The 16,977-nt window shown below is 42.9% G+C and overlaps 1 protein-coding gene and 1 long non-coding RNA gene across 2 annotated transcripts in view; one reads left to right on the top strand and one right to left on the bottom strand.

Moving 5' to 3' along the window:
- Positions 1-515: 515 nt before the first annotated feature.
- LOC140704623 (uncharacterized) lies at positions 516-4,223 on the bottom strand. The gene is made up of 3 exons (XR_012083938.2): positions 4,109-4,223; positions 3,573-3,691; positions 516-653 (listed from the first exon to the last, which is right to left on the bottom strand). It is a non-coding gene; the product is annotated as an uncharacterized LOC140704623 (long non-coding RNA).
- Positions 4,224-5,326: 1,103 nt separating this feature from the next.
- LOC110074006 (E3 ubiquitin/ISG15 ligase TRIM25) overlaps positions 5,327-16,977 on the top strand; it is a 31,664-nt gene continuing 20,013 nt past the window's right edge. The window contains exons 1-3 of the mRNA XM_020783794.3: positions 5,327-6,033; positions 14,247-14,342; positions 15,494-15,727. Coding sequence (XP_020639453.3) covers positions 5,404-6,033; positions 14,247-14,342; positions 15,494-15,727 — 960 coding nt within the window. The 5' untranslated portion in view covers positions 5,327-5,403. The remainder of the gene's footprint in view (positions 6,034-14,246; positions 14,343-15,493; positions 15,728-16,977) is intronic.

The following is a 16,977-nucleotide window of genomic DNA, read 5'->3' as shown; positions in this document are numbered from 1 at the left end:
CTCCTGCCCACTTGGGCCACTATAACAGGAATACATGCCAACCCTGTTTAGTATGGCGGCTCTCCTCAGCAGTACCCACTGTTGTAGCTACCGGCATGTGAAGTCACCAGGCAATGTAACTAATCTAGCATTTGCCTACTTTACAGCGTCTTGTGTGACAAATAAACATGCGGGACCGGTTTTGCTGTAATAGTCATATTGTCAAAATAATGCAGAATGTTCGTAAACAAAAAAACTTGCTGACTAATGCAGTTCCATATAAGTTTACTCAGTAGTCAACTCATCTGAGTTCAGTGGAACTTACTCTCAAATAGGTGAGTGTAGTATTGAAACCTAAGTAACAAATGCAGCAGACTAACAATTCATAACAGAAAGGGTTCAGAAATACTTACAAGTGCTTCCAAGTAACCAGTACAAAAATAATGATGTACTGTATATGTTCTTTCAAAGGAAACATTTCTGTAGTCTACTAAGAACTGTTGTCATAGTTGCAGATAAGGCACACCCATTTTGTAGCACAGTAGAATGTAATTCAGAAGATTCATCCATGCATTGATGTCATTAAGCCACTACACCAGATCATGCACATACGCCCTGCTGGAAACACCTGGTCCTTGGTTGCCATGCAGTCTTCAGATTCAGTAGGACAGATCCTGAGCCAAAAACACACAATTCTGTCAAAGGAGTGGAGGTTTTGCTGATGGGGTGCTGCAAAAATACTGCATGACAAAGATAAGAGGTACTATGAAATTCTGTGACAGAAGTTTTAAATATAGTCAAATCCCTGTTAGGGCCACTATAAATCAGATGCCACTTGACAGCACAGAAAAATGTAGAAGTTAACATACAAGCTTGCAATCAGTCTGTCAGTCACCAGTTACAACCATTTATCTGTGGAAGTAATACCTAATGTCTTTTATCATTTTACACTTGGGCATCATGTGTGTTGTGATCATTGATTCCTGTATCTTTTGCCTCTCCCCATCTAGCCATACCCCTTCTTTGCATCTCATGTTAACCTTCATATATCTGATGAAGTGGACTTGTCCATGAGAGTTCACATTAAAATATAGCAGCTAGTCTTTAAGGTGCCACAATGTTTTTGTCTTTATATTAAAAATATTTTTATTTTTTGTTTTTGGCAGCACAGACTTACACAAACAAGCTACCTTTTCTAAAACTTCATCTTCCAGTGATCTTTGCTCACTGAACCCTCCTGAATTTTCCTGTGAAGGGGATTTGCACTTTTGCTGTCTTCTTCCAGCTCTGTTTTTACCTCAGATTGAAATGTACAGTATCTCAGTTGGTTTGTGTGGCCTAATAACAGAATCCCAAAGGTTTCGAACTCACAGTTGTGTACTCGCATTTTCTCCTTTTTGTGATCTGTGTTAGAATTATCACTTCCTCTTTCATTTTTTTATTGACGTAGTCTTGCAAGAATGATCATCTACACCCAGAGCAGAGCTCTTTGTAAGAATGAGATCTTCCACTCATTGAACAAACAAAAGTGTATTTGCAAAGGAATATATTGAATCTAAGTGGGTGTAACCAGGTGCTAAATGACTGACTAAATTTAATTTACTTTTACTTCAGGCTGCGCCACGGAACAGAGACGGCATTGGTCGCCCTGTACGATGACCTATTGAGGGGGGCTGGCAGGGGAAAAATTTCTCTGTTAGCCCTTCTCGACATCTCAGCGGCCTTTGATACCATCGACCATGGTATCCTCCTGGGGAGGCTCTCCGAGCTGGGAATTGGTGGCCTGGAATTTGCCTGGCTCAGTTCCTTCTTGGAGGACCGTCCCCAGAGAGTGCAGCTTGGGCAGAGAGTCTCGGCCCCGTGGAGCCTCAATTATGGGGTTCCACAAGGGTCGATCATCTCCCCAATGCTGTTTAATATCTTCATGAGGCCGCTGGGTGGGGTCATCAGGGGATGTGGAGCGTCGTGTCATCAGTATGCGGATGACACCCAGCTCTACATCTCCTTTTCACCAACTGCAGGTGATGCTGTCCTGTCCCTTCAGCGCTGCCTGGGGACTGTACTGAAATGGATGCAGGAGAACGGGTTAAGGCTGAACGCGGACAAGACAGAGGTCTTGAGGGTGGGTGCCCCCATTGTTGGCGGCTTGGGCGACTCCCTCTCGTATGGCGGGGGTGACCCTTGCCGCAAAGAGTGGGGTTCGAAGTCTGGGGATCCATCTGGACCCGGCGCTCTCCATGGAGACTCAGGTGGCGTCGGTGGTCTCCACCGCCTTTTTTCATCTCTGGCGGATAGCCCGGCTGCGACCCTATCTTGATGTGGGGGCGCTCACCACCCTGGTCCACGTGCTTGTAATCTCAAGATTAGACCACTGTAACGCGCTCTACGTGGGGCTACCTTTGAGGCTGACGCAGAAACTCCAAGTGGTGCAGAATGCAGCGGCCAGACTCCTAAGTGGAGCGTGTAGATACCATCACATTTCTCCTATTCTGGCCGCGCTGCATTGGCTGCCCATTCGGTTCCGCGTTGACTTCAAAGTTTTGACGCTTACATTTAAAGCCCTAAATGGTTTGGGGCCTCGATACTTGGCGGAACGCTTACTCCCACCCAGTTCTACCCGTGTCACCTGGGCGAGTCAGGAGGTGAGGCTGAGGAGCCTGACGCCGAGGGAGGCCTGGAAGGAGAAAACAAGAAACCAGGCCTTCTCGGTGGTGGCTCCTCGCCTGTGGAACTTACCTCCTGACATTCGCGCAGCTCCCTCGCTGGGTATTTTCAAGAAACAACTCAAAACAGGGATGTTCAGGCAGGCCTTCCCCCTTCCATCTAATGCCTAATTATTCTTTTTCTTTCTGTTATAATATACCCTGTTTCTCGCCATCTTTGGGGAAAAATTTATTCTATCTTTTAATTATCCAAATTTGTTTATGTTATGTGATATGTTATAAGTTTAAGTTTTTAGTGTGTGTTGTAAGCTGCCTAGAGTGGTCATAACTGACTAGATAGGCGGGATATAAATGAAATAAATAAAAAAATAAAAAAATTCCTTATACAAGGAAAGAAGGGACAGAATCACTGGATCTGTTTAAAGATTCAATTTATCACATTCTTATTATTTGCTCAAATGCAAGTGCAAGGAATACCTTTATTAGAACACTAAAAAAATTGAACAAGCAGTGAATCTATGTGGCTCAAATCCACTTCTTCAGGCAATGTACCAATATTTTGAGGATAGTACAGAAAAATTATAAATGAGAGTCCCAAAAATTCATGATGGTTGTGCTAAGTCTGTATCTGAGAGGCGAGTTCAAATACAGGCTGCATATGACCTTTGGGGGGGTATGGTTTCAAGATTCACCTCAGGTCACATTTAGTTGGAATTTTCCACCCAAAGGACTGTCAATCTGATGGTGCCCCTGCTGCATCTGTGCATTATCTGCTTTTCAAACAAAAATTTCCTGTTCAGCTGTGTGGCTGGGGAAAAGGCAAAACAGAAACATAGCAGCCTTCATCAGAAAGCTGGGTTTAAAACTTGGTCTAGCCACTAGTAGGAGAATGTAATTAAAACCAGATTAAAGTTAAATTCATAGTGTTACCAAGTGCGCATCAGCAGATGTTTTCTCTAGTTTGCAGTCGTGCTTGGCTGATGTCAAGAGTCCACGTCGTCCTACAGATGGTGTTTGCAGTGCCAAAGATCACAAGCTCCCAGCTGAACCTGTCACCAGATAGCACAAACTGGTTGCAACACCATGAAACATATACTGATCTACAAAGTTCTTACATTGGTAGGCAGGCCTACATTTGTTTAGGCACTTTTCAACCTCAGAATGAATGACTTAAGAGGTCATAATAGAAACATGTCTCTGAGCAGGGAGTGTTTTTTTCTTATTGTTTGCTGAAATTAAAGGGTGGATTTATACATGGTATTTTCCTTACCTACATAGTTACGTCTGACAATAATTTTTATAGGTGTTTGTGCATCAGGAATCTAATACAAAATTGTGGCCAATAACAAATGAGCCCAGGAGAAGAAACATGGTCAACTTCACAAGTTGAGTCAGCTATGTATTTATTCATTACATTTTTACCCTGACCATCTCTAAGCACTAGATTTTTGTTTTTCTTTTCTTACCGAAACTTTAGATTCCAGGAATCCACTGATCAAGTTCTCTCTTCATTTGATTATGCCTCCCTGTGATTTCTCCAGTTCTTTGTTTGGATTCCAGTACTCACCAGCTGAATTTGCTATATATAAAAGCAATTCAAGCTGGCTGGATAGCTGGGAAAGTAAGACATGGAAGTTTGATTCTCCACTGTCCCTGCTGGGAAAAGAGTTGGCCTGTGTAGCCCTTGGGCAAGCTGCAAAGTCCCCCAGGGCCACCAGAAAGAGGGACCGATGAACTCCTTCTGAGTATTCTATACTGGCAAGGGTCACCGTAAGTCAGAATCAACTTGATGGCACATAATAGATAACAATTATTAGAAAGAATTTGTCACTACTCAACAAGTACATGCTTGGCAAAATGTGACTGATCCCACAAAGGTGTACATATTTCGTTTCAAATCTGGCTGATGGGACATAAGAGCAACTATGCTGAGTCAGACCAGAGGCCTGTCTATTAGCGTTGGGTTTTGGTTCTGGCTATCCAGATGTTGGTGGGGAATCCACAACTAGGCTATGACTGCAACAGCACTTGCTCTTAATCGCCATATGCTACCACCTTAATGAGCCAACTGATTTCTTTGAAAATCAACTTTTGTGTTCTCGTTTCTGGTGTGATACCTGTGAGGACTGATGCCTGTTCACACTTGCAAATCTACCTCCTTCTCTACCTTGGGTCGCCAGGTGTTCTTGGTCTAAAACTCCCAGAAGCCTTCACCACCAGCTGTGCTGGACAAGATTTCTGGGGGGTTGCAGTGGGACCCAAGGTCGGGAGCCACTGCCCTGATGTCACAAAAATTTCAATTGGGCCTCACTGCTTTCCAGTGGCCAGAATGGGTGTGGAGCACATTGCGCTGAAACAAAAAAAAAAGGAATGTAATTCGGAGCAAAGGAACCGCCAAGCAAGGAGACAGACCATCATCAGCTGTGCTGTTTTTTCTTCGCGGTATGATTTTCCCTCCTTCAGGGAGCGGAGCGGTCCGTTACCTATGAGACACTAACCCGGGCGGGGCTGGATCGATTACTGCTCCGAAAGGAACGCGCCCCCCCCCCGCTCCCGTTTGCTTTTGGGGAGTCTTCTTATGGGCCATTTTTCTCCCCCACCCCTACCCCGCCTCCCGCCCTCTGACTCGCTCCTCCCACGTGATTTCGAGGAAACTCCTCAAGTTGTTCGCCGCCGGGGCTCAGTTTCGCTTTCCATTCCGGGCTGCTTAAAGGGGCGTCCGTGGCCGGGGCTGCAGGCGAGACTCCCAAACCTTGCCGAGATGGCCGGGCTGGTGAAGGCGTCGTCGTCGTCGACCCTCTCCCTGGGGGAACTGGAGGAGGAGCTGACCTGCTCCATCTGCCTGTGCATCTTCGAGAGCCCCGTCACCACCCCGTGCGGCCACAACTTCTGCCTCCCTTGCCTGGAGATGACTTGGGGCGACCGGCCGCGCGCCTTCAGCTGCCCCCAGTGCCGGAGCTCCTTCGACAGCCGCCCGGAGCTGAAGAAGAACACGGTCCTCTGCCGGGTGGTGGAGCAGTTCCGCACCTCCCAGAAGGTTCCCGCCAAGGAGCTCCACGAAGAGGAGGAGAAGGAGGAGAAGAAGGAGAAGCCCTTGGACCTCTCCGTCGCCTGTGACAGCTGCCTGGTGGCGGAGGCGGCCAAGACCTGCCTCACCTGCATGGCCTCCTTCTGCGGGACCCACTTGCTGCCCCACCTGGAGAGCCCGGCCTTCCGGGGCCACCAGCTCGTCCGCCTCGTCAAGGACCTCCAGCAGAGGAAGTGCCCGACCCACCACAAGCTCCTGGAGTTCTACTGCCAAGAGCACGCCGCCTGCGTCTGCTGCCTGTGCCTGGCCCTGCACAAGGCCTGCGCCACCGTCCCCTTGCAGGAGGCCAAGGAGGAAAAGGAGGTGAGCCCTCGAAGGGCCCCGCTGCCGCCCGGCCCTGCCCGGGGGGGGGGGGGAAGGGAGTCACCCCAGGCCCTTGCCTCAGACGGCGACAGTGCCGGGGGGGGGAACTCCTGCCTCCTCGCCCACCCTCACCTCCTCATTCTTCCTGGGCCCCTCCTCCAGCCAGTCCCTTCTCCTGGAGGACAAGACCTCGGGGGGGGGGTGTAGACTGCAGTGGTTCTTAACCTTGGGTAACCCAGGTGTTCTTGGTCTACAAATCCCAGAAGCCCCAACCAGCATAGCTGGTGGTGAAGGCTTCTGGGAATTACAGTCCAAGAACACCTGGATTACCCAAGGTTAAGAACCACTGGTGTAGAGCGCTGGGTCCACGCCCCTAAAACGAACCCCTTGCCAGCTCTGATGGACGCCTCCGCCTTGGTTGGTAACGTCCATATGAGGTTCAGCTACAACTCCATACACTGAAAAGTGCCACGCCCCTTCTTGCCCTTGGGCTCATCAGGCAACGAAAAGCGTCTTGGGCCAGATCTAGGAATGGCATAGTTTTGAATTTAAGGCCAAGACTTAAATGTAAGCCCTAGGAAAAGAGGAAGGGCAGGCATATAAAAAAGATGCACCCGACACAGTTAGGCACTCTGCAATGAAGGTGCACACAGCTCAGCTTGGAAACCAAGTACAGTACAGCTTTTGAGAAGGTAGGGCTGTCTCTTGCGCCACAAACAAATGTTGGCAGGCTGGTAACTGTTGTGGGCATATTTACGGAAGTGATGTAATGGGATGCTGAAATTCTGTTGGCCGCTGCCGGTGGGATTGGATATGAGCCCAAAGTAAGTCTGATGAAATTAGGAGGGGATTTCTTCTTAGAACCCTTCCAGTCCATAGATTTGAGAAGTCAGAATCTGCTTGCTAGGAGGAATAGCAGCTTGGTCTGAAGGAAATAGGGGTATAACCCAAGAAAACGTAATTCCCCTTGAGCTGCAACACTGCTTGGATTATACATGAATAGTGGAGTGAGGAATACAGAGGCATAAATATTTTAAGACATTTTTGGTCCATCTGGCAGCCTCCATATGTGCTGGACGATTCCCATTCTCCCTAGTTAGCGTAGCAAGATGACAATTCCCATCATCCCCAGAAGCATGAACTGTGACACAATCATGTGTGTTTGTCATTCAGCTAGTGTAAAGGTCACTGGGCTGCCAAAGGCTTTTATTGAGGAATGGATAGGGCTTTTCAGTGCATAAATATATGTGGTGGGTGAGGAAGAAAACTTTAATCATCATAAAATCCTAATGAAACTCCATGCACAATCTCTGAAGCTTGCGGCCTCCTGCATTGACCTGGGAGTATTTTTTCATCTTGTGCTTTAATGTGTTTGAGTATCTCAAGTCTTTGCGAAAATTCAGCTGGTCGTTTAACATCCTACATGTTCACCAAGATCTTGGCATTTAAACAAGGAAAGAAGTATTAATGCTGTTGCCAAGAGACAGAAGATTGATTTTATCGTGATCTGATTCATTAACTGATGAAAAAATGAGTTAATCTCTTGGATTTTCCTCTGCTTGGTGTCTCTTTGTGTATGGTGGTAATCACAATATGGTATTCTAGACCATCTTGACTGCTGGCATGGCTGTCATCAACGTTCAGGCTGACCTTTGCTGTACAGTTTGGTATCCTTTTTCTCAGTGGTAACAGGAGGGCATAATATTGTACAACCGTATCAGACTTTGTCTTTATCAGACTATTCCATTTCCTGGTTTGTTGGATTGTGGATACAGAAGCATAATATCCCACATTCATAAACTGGAGGTTTTCTGAAAAATTGAATAAAGTTTTACTACTTGTTATGTATTGCCATGTATTGCCATGTTGCCTCCCAACTATGAATGAGTAACCTCCAAAATGCCTTGTGCTCCGTAGCCCTGCTCAGCTCTTGTAAACTGAAACCTTTGGCTTCCTTTGTGGAGTCAATCCATCTTGTATTTGGTTTTCCTCTTTTCCTTTTGCCTTCAACTTTCCCCAGCATTATTGTCTTCATCAGGAAATCTTGTTGTATTGTGATATGCCCAAAACATGACAGTCTCAGTTTCATCGTTTTTGCTTCCAGAGGTAGTTCAGGCTTGATTTCCCCTTGGATCCACTTGCTAGTCTTTTTGGCAGTCCAGTGTATCTGCAGAACTCTCCCGCAACAACATAAGTGAATAAATTTTGTTCCTATCAGCCTTTTTCACTGTCCAACTTTTACAGCCATACATAGTGATCGGAAATACAGTGATGTGGATGATCTTTGTCTCCGGGGTCACATCTTTACACTTTGTTATCATCATCCTCTTAGAACTGCAGAACTAAAAGGGACCCTATGCAAAGTTTTCTCTAAGGTGTGTGACTGTGTGTGCAGGAGACTTTGCCTCGTTCCATGCATCTTTCCTTCTCCGTGCAGCCCCTTTGATTCTGGTCATGATGGAACCCCAAGTGGGGGGGGGGCAGAGTCATGCACAGGCAAGTTGCAAGAGAGTGAGTCAGAGCCCCACCAGCAGAGGTGAAAATTAGGGGGTACGTTGACCCTATAGATAATCAAGTCCACCCCCCTGTTAAGGAGGCCCAGTGGGAAATGAACTCTGAACATCTGGCTCCGCAGCCAGATATCTAAACCACTGAGCTATCCAGCAATTCTTTTCTAATTCTTTCATTGCTGCCCTTCCAAGTCTCAGTCTTCTTCTGATTTCTTGGCCAGAGTCTCCAATCGGTGATTGAACCAAAGTATACAAAGTCTTTAACAATTTTAATTTCCTTACTGTCAGGCAGTGTAGTTCTGTAGTCATGATTTTGTCATCTTAATGTTCGACTATTGTCCTGCTTTGGTCCTTTCTTCTTTCACTTTCACCAAATGCCGTTTCTGTTAGTAAGGGGATACTATCTACTTATCTTAAATTATTGATATTTCTTCCACCAATGTTCATTCCTCCTGTGAAGGACAAAAGGCTAGGGTGCTATCCTCGGCAGAGGATAGACAAGAAGAGACATTTAGATGTGTAGAGGGGGAGCTCATAAAGATAGAGGAGGAGGAAGTGAAGGGCACAAGGGCGATAGAGATATGCTTGACAGAAGACAAGGAGGGGGACAAAGGGGAGGAGCAAGACCTGATACTGGGGGAGGAGGTTATAAAAGAAGGGAGTAACACGTCATGGGAATTTAGAGTGAGAACTGACATGAAAGAGAGAAACAGGACAGAGTGGTGCAAACAGATGGAGTGGATGAAACAACTAGTAAGGTCTGTGATCTGCTGAGAGAATTCCCCAATCTTAAGACAGGAGGAGGATTGCTCCCAGATCCTGCCTCTCCCAGAGGTGATGAGAAGGTGGTGAAACCGCTAGAAGGGATGATAGTAGTTTATCCCCACAATCAAAGTGGAGGGAGGAAAGTGATCCGTCCCAGTCCCATCCTGCAACAACCCACCTCTAGAAGGGGATTGGGCGAGGCATCCGTGTTGTGGCACGGTGTGTGCTGTGAGGGGTACCCCAATGAGACTGATGACCGACTGCAAGCACTTTCGTCCAGCCCCAATGTGAGGAGTGAAATATTTACACCGGAGTCAAAAATATTGAGTCATAGGATGATTCCAGAGTTAAGCTGTTTTGATCCATTTAATCTTGTCAATCCAGAAGCTGATGAAAATAAAGTTAAGGTTGTTGAACAGTTCAAACCTCCTCCGTCTCTCATTCCCGCCAAAATGAAGGCTTGTCACGAATTTTAGAACTTTTACTTTACAGTACTTTTATTGGACAAGGTCTACTCGGGGCGGCTTACATGAATAATAAAACACAATAGTGTAACATACATAATAAAGAACTGAGTCACACCTCCTTTATGTGAATCTAGACCAGATTTCTGAATGACATCTTTTACATAAAGATTGAGCAGATAACAAGATAAAATGCACCCTTGTCTGATATCTTTGCTTATTTTAAAAAACAATTCTGTGTCTCTGTTTCCTGTTATAATGGTAGTTTCTTGTTCACAGTAGAAGTTATGCATCAGGAGAAGCAAGTGCTGAGACACATCCATTTATTTCAGAACAACTCAGTAGCTTCTCATGAGCCACACAGTCAAAGGCTTTGCTATAGTCAGTAAAGCATAGATGGATCTTCTGAAATTCTTTCATGAACAGCAGTAGCCAGTTAATATTTGCAATCTGATCTTGAGTTCCTCTTCCTTTTTGGAGTCCAGCCTGAACATCAGTCATTTTTCACTCCATATAAGGTAAAAGCCTTTATTGTGATCCTCTACCGCTGGGTAGTTCCTTGGCTATCATTTGCTTGCATGGGAAATTAGAACAGTGGTGCTGTAGTTACTGTAGCTCTTTGCATCTCCTTTTGTGGGGACTGGAATATATATTGAGCATTGCTAATCTGTGGAGTATTGTTTTATTTTCCATATTTGCTGCCATATTCTTGATAGAATTTTAACGTATACATTATCTGAGAATTGAAATAGGTCTGTCGATATCCCATCTACTCCTGGTGATTTATTCCTTCCCAATACTCTCAGCACAGGTTTCACTTCACTTTCTAGAACTGCAGATTCTTCATCACAGGATTTGTGAAAGGAATCTATCCTGCTTTGATCTCTTCTATATAGGACATAGGCCTTCAGTATACTGTATCCACATTCTCTTTATTTTATTATGGTCAAATCATGTGCTTCTTTGTTGGTTTTTCAGTTTTCCTAATCTAGGCTTAAATTTCCCTTTGATTTCTTGGATCTTCCTGAAGAGATCTCTTGTTTTTCTTTTTCTGTTCTCTTCTATTTCTTTGCACTGACCGCTATAATAGTTTTCTTTGTCTCTGTGTGATAGGCAATGAAAAGCTGATTAAGGATTCTGACCCTACTGCTGCCACTTTTTATTTTGCTTCTTGCTTGTCCATAATAATTGTAAATATTTTTTTTCATAATCCATTTAGGTTTTTGCCTAGATTTCTGACACCTATATTTTCAGTTACATATTGTTTCTCTAATGTGACTTTGTGGCTAATAAAGGTGACGGTTCCCCTTGACATTGAGTCCAGTCATGTCCGACTCTAGGGGGTGGTGCTCATCCCCGTTTCCAAGCCATGGAGGCAGCGTTTCGGTGGTCACGTGACCTGTGCAACTAGACATGGAACGCTCTTACCTTCCCTATTTATGGTACCTATTTATCTACATACTTGCATTTTTACATGCTTTCAAACTGCTAGGTTGGCAGGAGCTGGGACAAGCAACGGATGCTTACTCATGTGGATTTGATTTTACGACTGCTGGTAATAGGCAGGTCTAATTCCTGTTGAAGGTCATGCCATGAACTTATATTTCTACTGGAAGGAGTTGCACCATTAACATTGATAGATACAGTGGTGCCTTGCTAGACAGTTACCCCGCATGACAGTTTTTTCGCTAGACATTGACTTTTTGCGATCATTATAGCGATTTGCAAACCAATGATTCCTATGGGGGAATTTCGCTGGACAATGTTTGGTCCCTGCTTCGCAAACCAATTTTCGCTAGACAACGATTTTGACAGCTCCCTCCGTGTTCGCAAAACGGGTGTTTTCTGGACCTAAGCTTCGCAAGTCAGTGATTTAAACAGCTGATCGACGGTTCGCAAAGTCGTTTTCCTATGTCCGATCTTCACTAGACAATGACGATTCTTCCCCATTGGAACACATTAAACAGGTTTCAGTGCATTCCATTAGGGAAATGCTTTTCGCTAGACAATGATTTAGCTAAACAGTGATTTCAGTGGAACGGATTATCATTGTCTAGTGAGGCACCACTGTACCTTTCAATATAAATGGCAGAGGCACTTGTCCTAAGAAATTACTGTCTCTAAAATTTTCTCCCATCCTCTTAATAGGGCTTTACTACTCTAAAGCCAAATCAGTTGTTAAGCCAAGCATCTGTAACATAGGACTGCAAGAACATTTAAGTCTGCTGAGTAAATATTTACATTTGCTGAATAAATATGGTGCCTTAGGCAATACTGTGCCTGCTGCCTATTTGGCTAATTTACCATTTCCCAAATTCAGGAAAGTGTTCATACTAGGCCAATTTAATGTCTTGCCTTCTGTACACTTGGTGAGAAAATAGAATGGAGTACCTTAAGTGGGATTATTCATGTCTCTGAAATAGTGGGGAAGTGGAAACTGTGGGTCATGTTCTTTTACATGGTTCCTTCTACTTGGACCTTTGTAAGGGATTTCTTTTATATATTCTTCAAATATGACCAGGTAGATCATAAGAATTGTATATTTCATTGTTTCACTCATGAACAAGTCCTCCATAATAGTAATAAATGGCCAAATTTGTGTAGCTGCCATAGTTTGCGTTGTTTGCTTAGTGACACACACACACCGTTTTGGATATTTGTGACATAAATGTTACATACTACGTATGTAGACACAGTTTTTGGCATAATGTACATTGCACTCTATTCTATTTTGTAATGTACTATTTGTTTAGTACTGGTCTTTGACTATAATAAAGTAAGTTCTTTAATTCATCTAGCTTTTTTCTTGTTATTACAGGAATTTTTTTGCATTCTTGCCTAATAATATCTGTAGTTTCAATCTACATCTTCTGGTTCACAGTCAATTGATTTGCATAATGGGAATCTGTTCTTTATGTGGACTTCAAATTCATAAGAAATGTTAGAATTATATTTTGATACGAAGATTTTTTTAGTGCTCTTCTTCAGCTTTAATGTTTGATATCAGCAGTTTGTGATCGATAACACAATCTGCTTCTCATCTTGTTTGGCAGAAATATTAGAGCCATATTCTGCTTCCAGTTACATAGTATGTTTGATTTCTATATTGGCCATTTGGTGATGTCCACATGTACAGTCATCTGTTCAGTTGCTTGAAGCACATATTTGCGGTAAACAAATATTTGACTCTACAAGCCATTCTGCTATGTTTCTGTCCTCCTAAACCAAAGTTTCCAACAACGTTCAGTTCTTTGTTTCCTCCCTCTGCATTCCAGGAACTTATGATTATAATAAGCATGTCTTGTTTGTGTGTGATCAGTTGCTTCCTGGATGCTTGCACAAAAGCTTTCAATTTCATCTTCAACATCTGTAGCTGAAGCATAGACATGAATGACAGTTATATTGATTGGTTTGCTCACATGTCTGCTTGCTATTATTTTCGTCAGATCTTGAATTATATTCTGGAACTGCTTTTGGTACATCCGTTACTCTTCAGTATTAGAGCCACTGAATTTCTTCTGAGTTTGTTATTTCCACAGTAGTATACTTTGTAATTGTTTGAGTGAAAATGTCCTATTTCAATCCACTTTAGTTCATTGACATAAAGCACTGCAATGTTTAAACATTCCATTTTATCCTTTATGGTTTCAAGTTTATCTTGAGTCATACTTGTCATGTTCCAATAGTGTGTGTCTTTTGGACTTTCCTTTCACCTCTGTGCATGTCAACCACTAGACGTCGTTTTGGCTTTAACATAGTTGTCTCATAAGCAGCAGTGCTATTCATACTTGTCTTTGTTCTTCTCCAGTAGCTGATTGCTTTCTGACCTGGGAGTTTCATTGTCCAACCCTATTTTGGTTTCAGTTTAGACTGTCTCATCATAGGGTTTTCAGGGTGGTTTATCCTTGCTGTCTTCCTCATAGTACAATACTGACAAAAGTTAGCTTGAGTGTTACTGCCATTGTCTGTGAAAGCTGCCATCTAGATGTTTTTCTGCCCTCATCACCACTGGAATGAACAATTCTGATGAAGAGGCTGTTACTTCCCTAAGAGGATGGATGGATCTTGGTCTGGTCCCTCACCTGTGACGGCTCTGTCTTGGGTGACCCTGCTAGGAGTCCACGTTCCTCATATCCTCCTCATGGCATTGGTTTCAGATTCTCTGACACACTCGAATCCCCTCACCTCCTTAAGGTGTGCATCCAAGGAGTACTCTACCAAGAAGGATTTCACTGCATCCAAGAAAGTTTTTCACTCCACAACTACAACAGAAACCTAAAAAATTTAGCTGCAAGTGTGACCTTTTTTCGGTCAAAACCTTGAGGCAGAAACAAACTCCAAAGGGGGGGTGTATTGTTTTTGTGAACTTGCATATACAAATAAGAAAAAATTCAAAAGCTGATGGCGTCTGTTCCTGTGTGAACATGGCTGATTTGTGTTCCATGTTGAGACAGCCTTCTGTTCTCTTTTACAGCTGGAGCTGAAGAAAAGACTGGCAGAGCTCTATAGTTTGAATAAAAAGTCTTCACAAGCCTTGGACCAAGTACGGGTACAGCAAAAACAAGTCAAGGTAAGAAATGCTTTTTAAAATAACTCATGAATTTGTTGTATTTCTGTGAAAGCTGTTCTGTAAGCTTTGGGATCCGGGTGACCAAAAGATCTCCTCCTGGCCCCAAGCCTATGCAAAACCTGCCACTTTGCTGTTTGAGGCCCTGGCCTGCTCAGGTGGCTTTGTCTTGTTCATCGAGTGCCTTCCTCAGATGGACAAAGTGCTCTTAATTTGAGGGGTTTCTTTTTCTGCTGTGAGTTGACTGAAGTTTAACTGCAAAGGTTTTATTGAACTTGGGAGTTTTATCTGCTGATATCTGCTTTTTGCTTGGGTTGACTCTGTGTGTGTGTGTAAACGTGCATGTACGCAAATCCATATTTATCTGTGTATTGTTCCTTTGCTCTGACCTATCTTGGAAATGTTACTGAAGGATATATTTTAAAACTTGTGGCAGCTAAAGGATAACCTCAAACCAGATTGTTTTACACTTACATAGTGGTTTATATATGAACTGGTGGCTCTTGAGGAATAGGAAAGGGAAAAGAGGGGCATGGGCTTTCTACGTTCCTCCTGAAACATCCCTTTATAGTGTAGGGAGAGGATTCTCTTTTTTTGACAAAAAATCTGGAACATCTTTAATGACTGCAGTTCCCTTGTGTAGGGAAATTATATTAGGAACACCAGAAAGCTAATTATATTTTCTCACCCAAACCTAACCTCTAGTTTCCTTCCCCTAATTTCTAACTACCACCTCCATGTTCTGGAAGAATATATGTTCTTGTTAGTCCATTTATTGGATTAATACATTTTATTTCTGTTTTCCAAATTTCTCTGTCCTTTCAGAGTTACCTGCTTTTCTAATGGGTGATCTATTTCAGTTTCAGATCAATAGTTCTTAATCTCCTGTATTTTGGATCTTTTATGGAGAAAACTGCAAGGAGAGAGTGTATATAAGTATGTGTAAAATAAATGGTACAATGCTTTGTCAATTCAAACAATTCTACTTATTATTAACACTGAAAACCCATCTTGCTATGAACTTAATGCTGTTAGCATATAAAGTTGGCAGGTATTAAACTCCAGCAGTACTGATGGTGAGAAGCTGTCTTTTCACCTAATCCCCAAAACATCTCGCCAAATTTGGTTTCCACTTGGTTTTTCAACCTGTTTAGGATACCATCTCCAGCAAGTTGGATTTGCTGAAATCAGAGTTTCTGGAAATCAGAGCTTTAATTCACGAAGAAGAAGAAGAATCTGTGAAAAACCTGGTCTCTGAGGAAAAAAGAGTACATGATAAATATGAGTTTGTCTATAAAGTCCTTGGTAAGAAGAAAGCTGAAATCCAGGAAGAGAAAGCGGGGATTGAAATGGCTTTGACAGAAGATGATGACATTGTGTTTTTAAAGGTAACCTTCAGCTTTGCTGAATTCCATTCACAACTGAACAAGCATTTAAAATCAGAGTGGATAAACATAATTTTTTGAATTGAACCTTTAATTTTCTGTTGGATTTTTAAATTTGAGCCTGTTGTTGCTAAGCTTTCTCTGATTTTCGGAAGAGCCTATTGTGGTGATAATTTTAATTTAAAATGTCTTTACAATAATTATAAATTCAAATTCTGTATTATGAGACAATCTACTCATATCATTCCTTTCAAAAAGTTTTGTAAATAGGGTCCATTCATTTTTTTAAAAATTAAGGCTTCAATTTTGTAGTGATCCACAAGCTTTTCTGTATAGATTATTTGGGTTCATCATTCCGATCTCCCCTAGTAATCAGTTTAGTAGATACGAGACAGATTTGCAGTTTCTAAAACTGGGTTTGTGTCTCCGCATGTACCCTGTTTCCCCTAAAATAAGACCTAACCTGAAAATAAGCCCTAGTATGATTTTGCAGGATCCTTGTAATATAAGCCCTACCCCAAAAATAAGCCCCAGTTAAGTGAAACCCCGATCTCCACCATTGTGCAGCAACCGGAAGAAGATGACATGACTGTATTTGAATAAACGTAGATTATTGTGCATGAAAAAAATTAAATATCCCCTGAAAATAAGCCCTAATGCATTTTTGGAGCAAAAATTAATATAAGACCCTGTCTTATTTTTGGGGAAACAGGGTACACACTTGCTAATAGCAATATATGGTGAGAAAAAAAATAATAGACTGGATCAGCCCTGGTTTTCAGAGCAGACTGAAGTTGTTTCTGGAACCCGTCTCAACATGTTAACAATATTGAAAGTTCTTAGAAACCCTATTAAAATCTCCAGGGTTGCTTTTAATAGTGTCTTTCAGCGATTATGATTCCTTTGGAGTAGGAATCCTAGCTGTGGTCCCTCTGCAGCTTTGTCTTTGTAGAACAAAATGAAAGTTCTCCATCAGAAATCGCACACTTTGGATTCATGTTTGATCCAGTGATTTCTCCACCCCAAAAGTACACATCATGAGTTCATGAGTTTTGCCTGTTGAATTTGATAGTGAGAGCTAAATGATTGTTTTATGGGCCTGCTTCATATTGCCGTCTTCTCTTCCAAGTCTCATGCATATCATTAGACATTAAGGTAGCACATCCCTGACTAGATTCCTCCCTACAGTAGGAAACTGTAGCTGGAAATGATGTCCCAGCAAACACTTCTTTTGGATAGAGTAGTTCCACTTA

This window comes from Pogona vitticeps, chromosome 2, assembly GCF_051106095.1.
Source record: "Pogona vitticeps strain Pit_001003342236 chromosome 2, PviZW2.1, whole genome shotgun sequence".
NCBI classification, from domain to species: Eukaryota; Metazoa; Chordata; class Lepidosauria; order Squamata; family Agamidae; genus Pogona; species Pogona vitticeps.
This window is presented reverse-complemented; position numbering and strand designations above follow the sequence as displayed.